This window comes from Pantherophis guttatus, chromosome 2, assembly GCF_059756535.1.
Source record: "Pantherophis guttatus breed Tessera chromosome 2, ASM5975653v1, whole genome shotgun sequence".
Classification (NCBI taxonomy): domain Eukaryota; kingdom Metazoa; phylum Chordata; class Lepidosauria; order Squamata; family Colubridae; genus Pantherophis; species Pantherophis guttatus.
The window spans coordinates 98835246-98853628 of record NC_142064.1 but is presented as its reverse complement, the minus strand read 5'-3'; the positions used below and the strand labels follow the sequence as shown (position 1 = coordinate 98853628).

Here is an 18383-nt window from a genome sequence, read left to right as displayed (position 1 = left end):
TCTTGTTCAGGAAAAGTAGTAAAACTTGATGGGAACAAGGCACAATAGTAAGACTATTTTCAAGCATATGGACATATAACTAGCTATCACATCTGTTGAATTCTAAAATTAAATAAAACCAAGGCAGGATATTGCTTGCTATAAAATAAATTCCAAAGTCAGATTTCCCTCCACTGTTTCTCTATGCCCTAGAAGCCTTCCAGGTTCAAGTGGTGGTAATGGCAGAAACCTTGAGTTGAGAAGGCAATATTTGTAGTCTGGCATGTTAAAAGCTTCTTCTGGGTTTCTTTAGCATTACTCTACTTAGGCCACTTCATATGTCCCTAAATGATTCAATTTCTTTGGGGAAGGGATAATTGACTCCATATTTTTTCAAACACCATGGGGACAATGTTCCTATATACTGTAGATACAGCAGAAAACAGCTGAACATGTTTAAATTTTGTTTAAACACATTCAGCGCTTTGGGGGGCAAATTTGAACAATGAAGGTTCAAGATTCTTTTTCATAAATATACAGCAGTATACTTCCAGGTCAATGAATCTGCAAATTAACATTATTTTTAGTTATTAATCCAATTTATATGGCTACTCATTTATCCACGAAAACTAGGTGGTTGATAAAAGGGGGGGGGGAATCCCATTAAAACAAAACTGACACAAAATAGATCAAGGCCAATAAAATCTGCATTACCAAGAAATGTTGTGTCTGATCTCCCATCACTAACATTACAGCCCCAATTGCTGGGGGAATGCCCTTCACATTCTCTCAAAGGACCAACAGAACTAGTGTGCCTGGTTCTCACCAGTGGGGAGGGGAAGCTGTGACAAAGGGCAGGGACTATGTCAGAGAAGGCATGCTTCTGGAGGTATTGTTTCCCCAAGGGAACCCAGTGCATGCCTATCCCAGCAGAACTGAAGGGACAGGATGAAACTACCAGAAAAAGGTGATTTCACAAGAAGCCTGATTCAATGCCACCATGCAGGGCTTTAACTGTGACAACCAGTACCTTTATTATTTATTTATTAAATTTGTTTATTTATTAAATTTGTTTGCCGCCCATCTTGCCACAAGGCAACTCCAAACAGCTTACATTAAAAGCAATAAAACCACAAACAATAAAGATTTCTAATAACAATAAAATGTTAATTCTAATTAAAAGATGGAGAGGGATGGAGCAGGATGCACAGGAGGGAAGGTGGGATTTTTTCTAACCATCTCCAGTGTGAAATTCCCCCGTTGGGGTGCCAATCCATCTGTCAGAGCCAGGTCTTCAGGCCCTTAAGGAAGGTCAGGAGAGTAGGAATGGATCTCACCCCAGAGGGCAGGATTTTCCAAAGGGCAGGAGCAACAGCAAAGAAGGTTTTTCTCCTGGATCCCGCCAGCTGGAATTTCTTGACCAATAGGGTCCAGAGCATGCATGCTCTGCCAGCACAAACGGGGTGGGCCAGCCCCATTGTGGTGAGACAGTTCCTCAGGTAACATGGATCTATGCCATGCTGGGCTTTAAAGATGATAACTAATACTTTGAATTGCACGTAGAAGCAAACTGGCAACCAATATGGGCCACTCTAGGGGTCCCAAAGACTTCCCAAGCCCCCACATTCTACATCAGTTGTAGAGCTTCCAAAAGCTTTTTTTTCATGCTGAACAGAACATAATAACTCTTCAAGTGTAGCCCACATATACAGCACATTGCAGTGTCGAGGCATGAAATGACCAGGACTTGAGTGACTGAGCACAGGGACTCCTGAGCCATTATATAATAAACATTTGAAAACAAAAGCAAATTAACTGAGAATTTATGCAAAAACAGACATCCTAATATTGATCATGCTTAGAGATCAAATAAAATAGTACTGACTTGTCATAGAAGAGATGTGAAATAAGTAGCACTTGGTTTCAGACTCGCATAACTGGACTAAGGCAACTTTTCCTTCCTTCCCTTTAGCATAAATGGCTGGCCATTCAATGTCAAATCCTAACACAGCTCCAACAGGCAAGGTATTGCTGCAAGATATAAGTGTATCTGAGGCATAGTAATATATTAATGACACAACACAAAGAATGGCTTCTTACAAACCATCACTGTCAAATGAGAAACTAAATTCAAAAACATGCATTCCCTTCCTTTTTCTCCTTTTGAACAAAAATGTTCTCTCTCCCTCTTTCTTTTCTTCCACTATCATTTAAAATTACATTATCACCTTCAATTAATTCTGATGAAATAATCAAGATTAAGAAAAATAAGTCAAAGAGGGACTAGACAGTAAAACAAGGAAAAGGAAAATACATGTGATTAAGACTGGATTCCAATTTGCAAATAATAATTTTTACATGTATACCACCAGAATACATCAGAAATTATTAAAGAGCAATAAGTAGAAATATGAAGTTCTATTGATTATATATCAGGCCACATGCAGCCCTAGCTAGTAATGTGGCTTCACAAGATTGTAAACTTTTAACATTATTTATACATACATACATGTTTCCGTGTGAGTGTGTGTGTGCGCACACACACACAGATATCTTTTATATGCGGCCCAAGACAATTCCTCTTCACTCACTGTGGCCCAAGCAAGCTGAAAGGTTGGACACGCCTGGCCTATATGTTTGTGGAGAGGCATATATGTTGTTTGTGGGATTTGGGGAGGCTGTTACGATTTTTATGCAGGAAGTTAAATATATGCATGAGTATGTTTCTCTGACCATCCCTTCTCTTTTATTTTAAATCTCTTTTATCAAATGAATATCTTAAATTTGCTGTCAGGAGGGGTATATGATTTGGAATTTATTCTATGTATTTAGAATAAATTCTCACTTCTGCTTTATATTTAGGGTAAAGTTGGATATAGAAAAAAGATCATGGTTGCAATGAATTAAGAATTTCTGAAAAAAGCAGTCTCTGGGGAATTTTTTTTAAAACTGCTATAGATTTACTCTCTGTAGAAAGGTGTATAAAAACAAACTAGAGATAAACTAGAATTCCATATTAGGAGGCAATAAGTCCTGGTGAAAATAAAACAAAATGTATAAACTAATATCCAACTATGTTTTCAAATTGTACTCTGATGCTAAAATATGGTTTATTTTTTGAGATCCAGCTTCAAATAAAGTATAATTAAACAAAACAAATCCTGATATGGTATTCTGGCCTGGGTCATATGGAATATCAAACAAGTCAGAATGGAGACCTTACAACCATATTTAAGAACAAATCTACTAAATTTGACCAAGATTCTGCAAATTGTAAAGTTTTTTTTAAAAAAACAAACAGGTCCTGACAATTATGTATGAATATAGACAAATGATTTGCTTTTAAATAAACTTGCAAAATCTTGGGCTGTAAGATTAATTTAACAATTTGATCTAATCCATGCAATGCCTGGGGCACCAGTGCACCAGCCTGGAGTTTGATCTTGATGAGATGACTCTGCCTTTCATCCTTCCAAGGTTGGTAAAATGAGAACCCAGATTGTTGAGGGTGATATGCTGACATTGTAAACAGCCAAAAGAGTGCTGAAAAGCACCATGGGGAGGTAATAAGTCTAAGTGCAATTGCTATACTAAGTCATTTTGTGATTAGGTTTAGCATGTTGTTCAAAGACCAGTACAGACAACCTTAGCAACAAATATTTGAAGAACTGCCTCTTTCCAATTACATCTACCACCAAAGGAAGAAAACAGGGTATGTTGTAGGTCCCATCTATCAGAGAAGTATATCTACTGGGATAATGTTGCTGCCAGGAGAGCGTGGGATGGGGGTTTATGGGTTTCTGACTGTGGATTTTAAATTTTAACTCAAAGTGAGTTAGGCAGCCATATAAATTTGTTTAATAAATAATTAACCATAATCACAGTTTATTTTTAGTTCACAAATTGTACTTATAGTTATATGTTTTGTCTGGACTGGGCAGGGTCAACAATATACTGCTGATCCCATTCTGCTGACAAGTTACAAATAGTTCACTTCTCCTTCCAATCTTCTAATATAAACCTGGTGGATAATAACATCCTGAGGACATAAATAGATATAAATAATATAAATGGACTGATTACTATGAAAATGCTATGAATAATGATAATGATAATAATCAAATAAAATACACATATACTGTAGATACAACTGGAATATACATTATTTTGAAAGATCACACTAAAAAAAGGAAAAATGCAAGTTTTCATTATCTTACAGAATATCTTCCGAGATCAAGGAACAATCCGCAGCATTATAGCTGTAGATGATAGAGCCGTTGTATTCTAAGAATGGAAGGTTATCTTCCAGGACACTTGGTTGGAATGAATTCTTCTGCTTCATAAAAATGTGAAAGACAACTTGGTTTATAATTTGAACACTATGTAATGACTTGCTAATATTACCATACATCATAATATATTAGTCCTTTCCAACTTAGTAGAAAAATACCAACTTGATTGTTAAATTACTGGTAGCCGAGTGAGAATTGATTTGAGAGCAATTTTAATATACAAAAAAGATACAAATTTATTTTTAAAGCATATTTGCATTTTGGATACTGTTTACACAGATTAGGAGTTTAACAAATAGAATGGATCCACACACGTTCTACCAAGAGAAACTTCTTTCTCAATTGCCATATTTATTAGAAACTGAAAAACACTGTTAAAATGTAGCTAATAAAATCTATCTTGTCTAAAAAAGAAATTACTTGATCAAATGCCCTATAAGGACAGTTTAAAAATCAATCTGAATACATAATGTTTAAAACCTCCCTACAAAAATTAGTAACCCAATTATAAGTGGATATAATTTTGGATATTCTTACACCTTGAAAATACAGCATCAACAGAACCACAAAGAACTAAATTAGCAGTTCTAAAAATTTCCATGCAAATTGGAAATTTGCCTAGAGGACTTGTCTTTTTTCATGCTTTATAAGAGCCAAGCATATATTCCAATTTTCTACCTTTTTGTCATCTACAATATCTTCACTGTTTGGTTCCGTCATCCACAGGGGAAGTTTATTTGGTGGAGAATCCATATTTCTGACAATTTATTCCTCTGCAAATGCAAATGTTCTGTAACAAGAGACATTTTATTACTTTTCCTGGAAGCAATAAAAATACCTTAATTGCTAAAAGATACCTGTAAGGTCTTGCCTCTCCAAATCTTTGCAAGAAAGCAGGACTCTTGAAACTGAAGTTGTTCGAAAAGGAGCTTTTATTAGCAGGAACTAAATCTTCCCACTTAAAAAACAGCAATTTAAAGCAGTGCAAACAGAACCCCTCCCACAGTACAGCAATGCAGGAAACAGAAACAGGAAGTTCATATAGCGATCTCTCCAATCCTCCCCCCTCCCATCAGAATGCCAGCGTCCCAAAAGAAATATATGGGACCTGACATGCCGCCCCCATAGAAAAAAGGGAAGTCCACCTGAAAGAAAACAAAGAGGGAAAGGGAGAGAAAGAAAACATAAAATCAGCAAGGTTTGTCAGGGTACAATTGATGAAATATACATATTCATTTAGGGTCGTGCAGATGTTTTTTGTGAACCAATTCATTGTGTGAGAAGGGGAGGTGTTTCCAAGCCACCAGGTACCGAGTGGCTCCGTGGAATTTCCTAGAGTCTAGAATTTCTTGAATTTCAAAATGTTCTTCGCCTTCTACCATAATAGGGGATAGAACAGAGGTAGTAGCTGAACGAAGGTCAGAGGTGACTTCAGGCTTCAGCAACTACAATGGAAAATGGGGTAGACTTGCTGTAATGACTTAAGGAGTTGCAATTCCACTGTGACAGGGTTAATAATACAAACGATGGGAAAAGGCCCAGCTTTTTAGACTGCTGCAAAGATTTTAGAAACTTGGTGGAAAGGTAAACTTTGTCCCCCACTTTGTAAGGTCTAGGTTCTATTTGTTTCTTCCCTGCTTCCCTGCTATAGGCAGCCTTGGTTTCATCCAAGGCTTTGCGGACCACTGGCCAAATGGCTTGGAAATGACTGATCCACTGTTTCAATGAGGGGATTTCTGGTTCATGTGAGGGTAACTCAGGCACAGAATTAAATTCTTACCCTGTGGCCACTCTGAATGAGGTAAAATGTATGATAGTGTGAACTGCATTATTGTAGGCCACTTCTGCAAAAGGCAATAGCTTGGTTCAGTTGTCCTGCTGATAAAACAACGCAGGTACTGTTCTAGAACTGAGTTTGTTCGTTCCATGGCCCCGTTTGTTTGCAGATGATGATTAGAACTAAGTCCCTGTTTGGTTCCGAGTAGGTCCAAAAAAGCTTTCCAGAACTTGGATGTGAATTGGACCCCTCTGTCCAAAATAATATATTGTGGGGCCCCATGCAAGCACTATATGTGGATCAAAAAAAGCTTAGCCAAGGCTTTGGCCGTAGGGATCTTTTGTCATGGAACTGTTGGAAGAAACATCCTTCTGGGTTCTGCTCCAAGTGGGGAAACAGACACTGGAAATAATGGAGACTGCTTGGAAAGATGGTTTAATGGTGGACAGGATCACATGGCTTGAGTTCCTGAACAGAAAAAGGGGCAGATACAGTAAATCCTCGGGGTTTTTATGCTCTCTCTGGCTCTGCATTTCTTGGGGCCCCGAAAGAGTATCCTGATTGGTTGTCAGACTCCCAGGGGGTGGGGGTCTTGCTGGCTGATGCAATCTTCCCAGGTGCCATGTGGTGAGCCTCGTCTAGATGGGTCCCATTGTGTTAGTTTCTGTTGCTATTGTGTAGAGGGCTAATCCTATCTTTCGCAATTCCTACTATGGCTCTGCCTGAAGGAGGTAGATCTTTGTTATGTAGAATAGACTGGCCCAGGCCTTAATGGCCCATTGACAAAGGGTGGGGGGGCAGGAAGATGGGAGCTGCTTCAAAACATGCTTATCCCAGGGAAATATAATATTCTGCCTTTTTCATATTTCCTAAAATATTTCACTCTTCCAGGAGAGGGGTGGGTGCTAACTTCCTACAATCCCTACTCTTTTTTTTTTCAAAACGTGAGTTTTGAAACAAGTTCTTGGCAAAAGATTAAAATTGATCACATCAGGGAGGCTTAATGGGTGCTTTTAATTTTCTAATGCAAAGGGGAGGCATTGATAGAGGCAACAGAAAAGGATTCCTTCAGTGGCTTCCAAAAGCTTTCAACCATGAAGGTCTAGCAGCCAGGAAAAAATTTCTGGTAAGAATTTTACAGTATCCAATTTTCCATGCCAATTAATTTCAGACTTCAGATATTACTTTCTGTGAGCTTCCAGTCAGGTTTCAGGCAAACACATGTCCCAAAATTTTTCACAGCCATGATTTTCCTTTAAATTGCAGGCTGCCCATTTCCAAGGGTTGGTTACTGAACCTGCCCTAGCTCTTTATTGCATCCAGGATTTGCGAGTCCAAATTGAGGTTAGCCAGTGGACAATATCCATTCCTTTTTTTTTTTTTTTTTTGGTGTTACACATAATGAGCCCTGGGATTTCTACTCATGAGACCACCAGTGCAATATATCTTCCTTTACTGGGCAACTGGGCAGCATCATTTGTGAGTCACAGTCAGGGCTTGGGTTTTGGAGATCACTTTTCTGCTATCTCTTCAAGTGAGGGAATTGCCTGAGGGGGGATTGCCCCCTCCCCCATCGAATTAGCAGGTATGACTACTTGGGCTTTTAGTGCTACAGAGCAAAAATCAATCTAGGAGAAGCTTTGTGTGGAGGTAAGTGAAGGAAATAGTTTCAGTCTAATTCTGAATGGTGTGTCTCTGTGTGTGCATGTGCATGCAGCTACTTTTACAATATAGGCAATACAAACATTTTGGACATATTTCTCCTCTCCACCAGACAGAAATCTAGAGTGTACATAACTTGCTGTGGCAATCACTCTCAAATACAATTCTTACAATAAACTGATTACAATATAAATGAGACAAGAAAGAAAACCTTACAATGAATTTCCACCCTCCCCCATAGTCTTTCCAGCTGTCTTCTGGGAATTGAAAAGAGTCTTTTGGTCTTTACTTGTACATCTCAGGGTCTTTTCTTTCATGTCTGCTGGGTAGCATGCTTGGTGGTAAGGCTGGTCAGTCAGGCTTGGGAAGAACTGCTCCACTCTGGTTGCTGTGATGACTTTCAGTGGAGGCTGGATTCAAACCCAATTCCTGGTTCAAACAGATGGAGGGTCTCCTTTGGAGGCAGCATCTGGATCCATGTGCTCTGCTTCCACAGGTTGCAGAGTCCTTTGTGCAGGGCTGAAAGACATTAGAACAGGGTCTCCTCCTCCTTTTTTTTGTGGGTAATCTTCACAGGAAAGGCATTGTAACAGGATTAGAGATGGGGGGGGGTAGATAGCTTGCAGGCAGAGTTTGAAAAGAAACAACACAGTATTGCAGTTACTAAACAGATAATGCAGTTTCAACAAAATGGAGACACAACAGATAAGAAAAACTGGATTCACATGCTTCAGGAAAGAGATGAACAGGTAAACCCATTTAAACACATACAGTAAATGCAAGACTGATTTTTTTTCTTGTAAACAAACTTAAAACGTTTCCTCATAAACTTGAGTTATTACTTTAAGATACAGAGAGGGAAGGAGAGAAAAAAACTAGAAATAAAATGAAATGCTCTCTTTAATCTGTGTTTGTTGGCCAGACAAACACAGGGCAAAGGCTCTTTCTTTCTTTTTTTTTCTCTCTCTCCCCCATTTTCATTGTTTCAACCTTTTTTTTTTCTTTTCTAACAATTTAAAATTCTTGTCTCTAGAGATCAGATACATTTTACAGTTACAATTACCTCGAGGGCGCACAAAGACTTAGACACACACACATAAAACAAGGAAGACAAAGAGAAGAAAACAGAACTCTGAGATTTACACACATACTGATCATTCCCACGTAAATCTCAGTTAAATTAGGGAAGGCACAAATCTTAAGAAACATACCACGTGGTTGCATAGAAGACAGAGACAAACAAACAAACAAAACAAACAAAAACCCCAACATTCCTATTTATATATTTCCCTTTTCTTTTAAGTACCTTTAATTAGCCAAATTTGTCTCCCGGTGTTATCTCTTAGCAAAGCCCATTTTTGACACAATTTTCCTAATTTCCTTTTATCCATGCCCCTCAATACGGGCACCCGCCTGGCGTCCCAGGCCGCGAGCACTTCATCTACTGGGGTCCCCGCCACCCGTGAACTATCGCTACCCATGACCCTTTCCTTTTCTCCGGAAGGATCATTTCGACTTAGCCGGGTGGCACGCTCTCAGTTTTCAGAGGAAAAAGCTCTTGGAAGGACTTCGATTCCCTTGCGAAGTATGGGCCCCTTCCTCTAGGGAATCACCACAACTTTTCGGATCCAAAAAGGGGATCCGCGAGGACCTGCTGACCCCTGCAGCCAGGTGTGGGCACCTCCTCTTACACACACACACGCTCGCCCCGTGTCTGGGCTGGACAAAACCGGGTTTCCCTTTCACAATTTTATTACCCCCCCCTTTTTCACACGCTTGGCTTTCGCTTGACTTCCATTCCTTTTAAACACAAAGTTCCACGTTTGGCAACCCCCCCTTGCTTTCTCTATCCTACCAGTCATGGCTTGGTGGAGCTAGCAGTAGGCAGAGGTGCGGCTAGAGGTCACTCAAAGAGGTGAAATCAGACTGTTTTCCAGGTGGAATCCCACACACACACTTCCTCCTTCCCTAACAGAAGGTCCTGTGTTCTGGCAAAACCCCCATGCTCTCCAGACTGTTAGTCTTTCTGCGGCTAGGAAATGCACAGAGGAAGCAAGATCCAGCTGTACTTGGGAGAAGGGCCTTCACTCACACACATGCAGGCATACACAAATTTCCCATGCTTTTCCATACTTTAAAATTAAAATTTAGAGGTACTCACCTTCTTTCCAAGCAGCCTTTGAGCTCAAACTCAAAACCCCTTTAAAACCTAGTTCCAAATGGCCAAGGTCCACGAAAACATACCCACAGACTCAATGGGTCTGCTGCTAGCAAGGGAGGCTTACCTGGGCCTGGTCCATTGGTTAGGTTAGCTTGGAGTCCCGCTGGGTCGCCAATTGTTGGAAGAAACATCCTTCTGGGTTCTGCTCCAAGTGGGGAAACAGACACTGGAAACATGGAGACTGCTTGGAAAGATGGTTTAATGGTGGACAGGATCACATGGCTTGAGTTCCTGAACAGAAAAAGGGGCAGATACAGTAAATCCTCGGGGTTTTTATGCTCTCTCTGGCTCTGCATTTCTTGGGGCCCCGAAAGAGTATCCTGATTGGTTGTCAGACTCCCAGGGGGTGGGGGTCTTGCTGGCTGATGCAATCTTCCCAGGTGCCATGTGGTGAGCCTCGTCTAGATGGGTCCCATTGTGTTAGTTTCTGTTGCTATTGTGTAGAGGGCTAATCCTATCTTTCGCAATTCCTACTATGGCTCTGCCTGAAGGAGGTAGATCTTTGTTATGTAGAATAGACTGGCCCAGGCCTTAATGGCCCATTGACAAAGGGTGGGGGGGCAGGAAGATGGGAGCTGCTTCAAAACATGCTTATCCCAGGGAAATATAATATTCTGCCTTTTTCATATTTCCTAAAATATTTCACTCTTCCAGGAGAGGGGTGGGTGCTAACTTCCTACAGAACAAAGTGAACCTGCTTTGAGAAAAGGTCTGTGACAACCTGGATCACTGTGTTTCCAGAACTCTCAGGCAATTCTACAATGAAATCCATGGAGATCTCTCTCCATGGTGCTAAAGAGTCGGCCACCGGCTGCAGTAAATCGGGGGTTTTCCCCTTCCTGCGTTTAGCAGTAGCGCAAATGGGGTAGCTTGTTACACAGCTTTCTATGTCTTTTTTTAATGAGGGCCACCAGAATTGCCGTTTCAGTAAATGTAACGTTTTTACAAAACCAAAGTGACCAGCTAATTTGGAATTGTGACAAGCTTGCATAGCTTTCAGCTTTTCCCTAGCTGGGACATACAGCTTATTTCCCACCCAAGCTAACCCATCTTTTATTATGCAAGTATGTCTATGGGCACTAAACCACTCATCTGTTTCCAAGGCCTTTTTGAATTCTATGGTGGTGGCATTGCCTAAGGTGGAGGGGTTGTTCTTTGTCTGAGAGCATGTGACAACTTTAGCCGCTAATTGGGAGGCTGGGAGCATGGGCTTAATTACTTCTGCCTTAACACTGTTGTATTGCGGTAGTCTGGACAAAGCATCTGCCAAAAAGTTTTCTCCTCCTGGTAAATACTTCAAAGTGAAATTAAAGCGTTGGATGTACTGTGCCCATCAGACCTGTTTTGGGGACATTTTCCATAGGGTTTTGAGTGCTTCCAGGTTCTTGTGGTCGGTCCATACTTGGAAAGGTATTTTGCTTCCTTCTAAGAAATGTCTCCAAGTTAGGAGTGCCCACCTGACTGCAAAAGCCTCTTTTTCCCATATTGCCCATTTCTGTTCAGTTTCAGTTAATTTCCTAGAGGTGGATGCACATGGTTGTAATTTGCCTTCTTCATTCTCTTGGAGTAACACCACACCAACTGCCACATCGCTGGCATCAGCCTGAATTACAAATGGTTTTTCTGGGTCTGGGTGTTTTAACACAGGTTTGGCCGAAAAGTGTCTTTTCAGCTTCTCAAATGCCTCTTGGCAGTCCATAGTTCACTTCAGTGGTTGGCTAGGTTGCGGTTATGTACCCCCTTGGTTTTTAACAGATTTGTAATCGGCAGCACTATTTGGGCAAAAGAGGGGATAAACTGCCGATAAAAGTTAGCGAACCCCAGAAAATTCTGCAATTGCTTGCAAGTGCAGGAGGATTCCCACTTGAGGACTGCTTTGACTTTTGCAGGGTCCATTTCCACCCCCTGGTGAGAGATTCAGTATCCTAGGTAATCTATTTTACCAAATCTTCCCAAGAAAGCAGGACTCTTGAAACTAAAGTTGTTCCAAAAGGAGCTTTTATTGGCAGGAACTTAATCTTTCCACTTAAAAAACAAAATTGTTGCAAACAAAAAACCCTCCCACAGCACAGCAGGAAACAGAAACAGGAACTTCATATAGAGATCCCTCCAATCCTTCCCCCTCCCACCAGAATGCCCGCGTCCCAATAGAAATATATGGGATCTGACAATACCATTCATAATGATTTTTCTTATTATAAATTCATTCATGTTTTCTTATTGTAAATTCATCTTTGGCAGAAGGACACCTGATGGAGCATTGTCTTTCAATTCACTTTCAATGAGCAAGAACAAGAAAAATTGGAAAGGATAAGAAAGCAAAGAATGCAGCTATATACAGGTCAATCACCTATTGACCTGTCATCCAGAATGCTGTGTATGGTATAAATTGGTCTACTTTGAGGGGGGAAAAGGGTATTCTGGTTGTTATTATATTTTTATCCTGCCTTTTTTATATTGTAGGAAGTTAGCACCCACCCCTCTCCTGGAAGAGTGAAATATTTTAGGAAATATGAAAAAGGCAGAATATTATATTTCCCTGGGATAAGCATGTTTTGAAGCAGCTCCCATCTTCCTGCCCCCCCCCCACCCTTTGTCAATGGGCCATTAAGGCTTGGGCCAGTCTATTCTACATAACAAAGATCTACCTCCTTCAGGCAGAGCCATAGTAGGAATTGCGAAAGATAGGATTAGCCCTCTACACAATAGCAACAGAAACTAACACAATGGGACCCATCTAGACGAGGCTCACCACATGGCACCTGGGAAGATTGCATCAGCCAGCAAGACCCCCACCCCCTGGGAGTCTGACAACCAATCAGGATACTCTTTCGTGGCCCCAAGAAATGCAGAGCCAGAGAGAGCATAAAAACCCGAGGATTTACTGTATCTGCCCCTTTTCTGTTCAGGAACTCAAGCCATGTGATCCTGTCCACCATTAAACCATCTTTCCAAGCAGTCTCCATGTTTCCAGTGTCTGTTTTCCCCACTTGGAGCAGAACCTAGAAGGATGTTTCTTCCAACAATATATAACTGAAGGCAGCCAATTTACCAAATATTCCTTCCACCTATTTTCCCCACAACAGCCGTGTGAGGTGGGTTGGGCTGAGAAACAGTGATTGACCCAAAGTCACTCAGCCAGCTTTCATGTCTAAGGCAGAGCTAGAACTCATTCTCCTGGTTTCCTGGCCAGTGTAGCTAAAGAAAAAGGGGGAAAATCTTTTCAGAAGAGCTTCTTCTGTTAGTTTTGGTTGAACACATACATTGAAAATGACAACCAAGTGCTACTTTAGAATATATATTGTGCTGCTGAAGTCAAAACAATATATCTGTCATCCATCACAATCATATCTGTCACTTAGAAAACAGATTTAGATTCCAGAGGCAGGCATATACCCAAACCATCACATTCAAAGGCAATTACAGATCAATATAAGAACTGCCTTTCAAGAAGATTGACTATCAAGGAAATATTTATAGAGGTGTGGCCTTATTGTGAGACGATTATATTTATATTATTATATAAATATAGAACTAAGTCCCAGAGGAAAAGCTGCATATGAATGCAACAGGAGTATTGATGGCTACGGATGCCAGATAATTTCACATGCAAATAGCTAACTATCCTAATAGTCGCGCTGGAAGTAAAAGAAACTCACCTCATCCCGAAATTCCCCCTAGGGAAATTTTTCCCGCCATAGGGAAAGAAGTTCTCTCTCGGTCTCTTTCCCGCCAAGCGCACGAGAAAATCGTCACCCATAACCAACACTTATTTGTCGCAGTGAAAATACGTCACGAGCCGCCACACTCCTCCTTCCCTCCCCTCCCCGCCTTTCTTTCCGGCCGCTGTCAACTGTAGAAGGTGAAATGAGGTGAGGTGCATGCGCACCAAAGCTTCCGCGCCCGCCAGCCGCCGGCAACGCAAGACATTCTGGGGGATGTAGTTTATCGTTGTTGGAAGAAAGGTGGGGGCAGACGAGGCGCTTCAAAGTGGAGGGAGAAAGAGATCCCTGCTCTCAGCCCGCTCGGCACGCTGTTTTTGTTTTTTTTTTCTCGTTTTCTTTGCGGCTGGGGCGGCTGACGTTGGCTGGCGCGCGCCGAAGATGAAGCAGCGCCTCTGAGGAGGGCGAAGAAGCGAGCGGCAATAGGACCCGCCCGTCATCGCGGAGCGCTCATCCCTCTCTCGGAGGCGGCCGCGCGGGGAAGGCGAGCGCTGCAGGGGCCAGGGCGGATAGCGGCCGCGGCTGGTTGAGAAGCAAGTCGGCGAGAGGCAGTTGAAGGGATGGAGTAAGTGTCGACCGCCCTGCGCTGTGGGGTTTTGTTCCCCTCCCCCCCCCATTCCTCTGGCTAACCCGCTCCTCCCCCCCCTCCCCCCGCCCCGGCTCAATTGCGTGTCATGGCGCCTGGCGGGGCCGTCGGTGCAATTTGTACGGGCGCCCATAGGGTGTGCGGTGGGGGGGGGGGAGAACGGGAGGACTCCCCTAGAATTAGGCTGTCCGTTTATATATATAACGGGGAAGGAGACGGTCTTGAAGGCGACAGGTCTTTTGACCCGATCGGGCTTTGTGGTGGCGCGAAGGCCCGTCCGGGAAGGTCGGGGCTGCCCTGTTTCTTAGAGACAGGTCTTGCCTCCCCCCCCCACCCCGCTCACACTTCCCCGCGGGGCCATAGGCAGCTTGGGCTCCAGCAGGAAAAGCCTGACGTTCAGCAGCTGACGGAGAAAAGGCTTCAGTCGCGGGATCGGGGCTTTATCAAGCGAATCCCCAAGCACAGGATTGATACCGTAACACAGGATACGTTTTAAAAAATAAAATATTACCCGGTGAAATAACTCTCCTTGTACTCTAGCTACGTTTTCGTGGCAGGAGAAGCTACCCCTGCCAACGGTTTAACGTTGCTGATGTAGGGATGTCGCTGATGTTTGTAGGAACAGGGTTAGTAAGGGTGGAAAAGGCTGGTTCTTTTTTTTTTTTAAATGGATTCTGTGCCTTTAACCGATATCGGCCAGACATTCAGCAATTTAGCACATGATTTTCTACAATAACTCCTCCCCGTTCCACCTCCCCCCCCCCCACTTTCTATGTACCAGGTTAAAAAACAAAAGTGTTGGTGAAATAACTTTCTTGGGGAAATTAATTACCTGCAGGGAGGCTATTGCCAGGAAAGCGAAATGGATCTCCTGGATGTTTATGGTGTTATGCATCTTTGTTATATATTTGTTATTTTCAGTTGATGGTTAAAGATGGAGAGAGGCAGAGGAGGAGGAGGAGGAAGGAGTGTGGGGGGCTCTGGCCTACACAGGAGCATTTACTCCCAGTCCCAGCAGCAGTATCATTATCCTGCCTCCTCTTCTCAGGCGGGCTGCATGGAAATCCAGGAGCTGGCGTCCAAAAGAGTGGACATCCAAAAAAAGAGATTTTATCTGGACGTGAAGCAAAGTTCCCGAGGCCGTTTTCTGAAGATAGCCGAAGTCTGGATAGGAAGAGGCAGGCAGGACAATATCAGAAAAAGCAAACTGACTCTATCTTTATCAGTAGCTTCTGAGTTGAAAGATTGCCTGGGTGATTTCATAGAACACTATGCCCATTTGGGTTTGAAAAGCAGCCAGAGTCACCGGAATGACCATGCTAATGGCAAAGAACAAGATTCAAGAAGGCGGCAACACCATCAACTACCCTCGCCTCCAGCTTCAGTGGGATCTGAGGAACATCTTCACAGCGTCTTAAAAACTGAATATATCGAAAGAGATAATAGGAAATATTACCTAGACCTAAAGGAGAATCAACGTGGACGTTTCTTAAGGATTAGACAAACCTTGATTAGAGGACCTGGCATGATAGGATATTTTGGTCACAGTTTGGGGCAGGAACAGACTATTGTCCTTCCAGCACAGGGAATGATTGAATTCAGGGATGCTTTGGTCCAACTTATTGAAGAATATGGGGAAGGAGACATAGAAGAAAGGAGGAGTGGAGGGGATGATCCTCCTGAACTCCCAGAGGGGACTTCCTTCAGGGTAGACAACAAGAGGTTCTACTTTGATGTGGGATCTAACAGGTATGGTATTTTTTTGAAGGTAAGTGAAGTGAGGCCTCCATACCGTAACACCATAACTGTCCCATACAAAGCATGGACAAGATTTGGAGAAAACTTTATCAAGTATGAAGAGGAAATGAGGAGAATTTACAACGGCCATAAAGAGAAAAGAATGGATATCAGAGTGGACAGTGGAGAAGAACAAGAGGGTCTTGATTAGAATGTTTTTCAATGGGCCAAGAATCAAAGCAGAGAAATGCCAGGAGGTACTGATAATGTAATGGCTGGAAGAAGTTGCCTTTCTTTTTGTAAGTTCTTCCCTGTTATTAGATAATTCCAATATATGGGTCTGGTTTTCATGTTAAATTACACCCAGCAACTTCTCTGGTTTCTTATAGGAACAATTAATTACCCTGTGATTCTGATTCTTAACCTCACAAGTTTATCAAATATGTATAATACCACTAACTGTTGTAATCTTTAAAGAATATGTATAAGGTTTGTGTTGCAGTGTAACATGATGCAAATAAGCCAGATGGAATTGATGTGTTGTAATAGTAACCAAGAGCATTTATGACCAAAACTGACCTTTAAATTTTAAATGATTGTATTTGGAAAGGTATATTTAACTAAGTAAATCTTCTCATTATGATAAAATATTTTTAAGGGAGGAAGAATTGGCCAGTGATTAATTTCATCATTGATTAGGTATGGGTACCTAATCATAGGATAACCCAGTAATTTAAGTGACCCCCTCCAAAAGATATATCTATGTTTAATGTTGATCATGTTATCCCTTCTGTATGAATTGTTGACATCTTGTGAGGAGAGCTTATTTAAATAGTATAAATCTCAAAACTATTTTTATATTTGTGGGGTTAAGTGGTTCTAGCAAGTTGCTGTGATGTGGGAATTTGGTAGATGAATAATGGTTGGAATTAAAATTCTAAACAGGAAGGTTAAATGTCTACAGTGTGGAAAAACATTAGAATAATTTCTGATTATCTTAAAAAAAAATACTTTGAGAGATTTTGGTGCATCAGTTAGTTGGTATCCTGCAGATCAGATTTCACATTGGTGCAATTGAAGTATTCAGTAATAGCTATTGATCTTATTTTGAAATCTTAGCTCTTAAATATTTATTCCAAATTATAATCTGTATTTTTATTTTGCTAAACATTAACCCATGTTTTAAAAAAAATCAAGAAAATGACTGGAGAAGCCTGTGTTAGGTAGCTAATAGATGATCTTATGAAACAGAAATGAAATATACAGTTGTTTGGCATCATTTAAGACTTCAATTATCTGTATTTAAATGGGAACATAATGAACTGAATAGAGTGAAGCTAAATACAGTATTGCATCAACATGGCAAGGATTGTGCTGTAAATCACATTTTAAATTGGAGTTCAGACTGCCAAAGCTTTTGCTTTTGACCTTGATACTGTGTAAGCTATTTCTATGTTGAAATCTAGTACTTTTTCTTTAAAAGAACTAGATTGGTTAGTTCAGGCTCAATATTCATTTCTTTTTCATATCCAGGTGTTCTATTAGCCAAGGAGCATGATTTTCTAGTTTCAGTTGTATTCTTCTTGGTATTTCCATTTCCGCACCATTTTAAAACTATGCTGTGACCTCCTTTCTCAAGGATTGTTAGTAAAAATGGAGATCATAGCCTTGCATTTAATTTGGTATGAAAAGTTGCCCAAATGCTTTTATTTAGAAAGAAAAGAAAAAAGATTGCACCAAAATCATCAAAGGAACTTTAGAAATGTGTGCTCTAGTTGTGACAAAGGAAAAGAAAATGTCACTGTTTTAAGTGATTTACCCAATATTTGGAAATTTGACCTAATGAGTATTTGGCTGTTTCAGAAATAACTAATAATGTTTAATTTCAAACCCAAATCTAGTTTTAATTTTTCAGTTACTAATGGTCTGTGGGCCAGAGCAAGTCATGAAAGATTCTAAGTAAATACTGGCATGAAAGTATATGTTCTAAGGTGGAAAATTAGAGGTCTAATATGCTATTGTTGATTTGATAGCAGACTTGTAGTAAATTGTCTAAGTCTAAATTACCATTCTGCTGATTTGCTGATGCACATCCCAATGCCTGTAGTAATAGTAACGTCCAGTTATACAATATGGAATCCATGAATGTATGAATTCCTGATGCTCACATTTTCCCATCTCTTGCCTTTCTATTTCTCCTATTTCATCATATATAATTGAGGAAAGTTTTGTTTAAAAAAAAAACTTTCCTCAATTGATACATTTTTATAGAAACTTTACCTTACCAAATTTAATAGAAACAAACATATTAATGTTCTATTTTTGGTGTTTCAAGAATGCATTTCTTCTTCAGCTTTTGTTTAGCAAATAGATAAAATGTTATTTACCACTACAGTAAAAATGTATA

General features: G+C 40.9%; 2 protein-coding genes across 6 annotated transcripts in view; one reads left to right on the top strand and one right to left on the bottom strand.

The window, feature by feature from the left end:
* Positions 1 to 13720, bottom strand: part of WRN (WRN RecQ like helicase) — a 73401-nt gene extending 59681 nt beyond the window's left edge. For 2 of the 4 annotated variants that reach the window (XM_034410843.2, XM_087888296.1), the window contains exons 1-4: positions 13591 to 13720; positions 4950 to 5061; positions 4197 to 4312; positions 1865 to 2010 (exon numbers count right to left, since the gene is read on the bottom strand). In XM_034410843.2, coding sequence (XP_034266734.2) covers positions 1865 to 2010; positions 4197 to 4312; positions 4950 to 5024 — 337 coding nt within the window. In that variant the 5' untranslated portion in view covers positions 5025 to 5061; positions 13591 to 13720. Of the gene's footprint in view, positions 1 to 1864; positions 2011 to 4196; positions 4316 to 4949; positions 5062 to 13590 lie in introns of all 4 variants that reach the window. The other 2 variants (XM_034410841.2, XM_034410844.2) reach the window with 2 other exon arrangements.
* Positions 13721 to 13821: 101 nt separating this feature from the next.
* Positions 13822 to 16638, top strand: PURG (purine rich element binding protein G). Of its 2 annotated transcripts, none has more exons than XM_034410839.3 (2): positions 13822 to 14218; positions 15161 to 16638. In XM_034410839.3, exon 2 carries the CDS (start codon positions 15174 to 15176, stop codon positions 16185 to 16187), a length of 1014 nt encoding a protein of 337 aa, XP_034266730.1. In that variant the 5' UTR covers positions 13822 to 14218; positions 15161 to 15173; the 3' UTR covers positions 16188 to 16638. The 2 variants fall into 2 exon arrangements, with proteins under 2 accessions (XP_034266730.1, XP_087744424.1); XM_087888298.1 differs by having other exon boundaries at positions 13885 to 14218; positions 15288 to 16638.
* The last annotated feature ends 1745 nt before the right edge of the window (positions 16639 to 18383 follow it).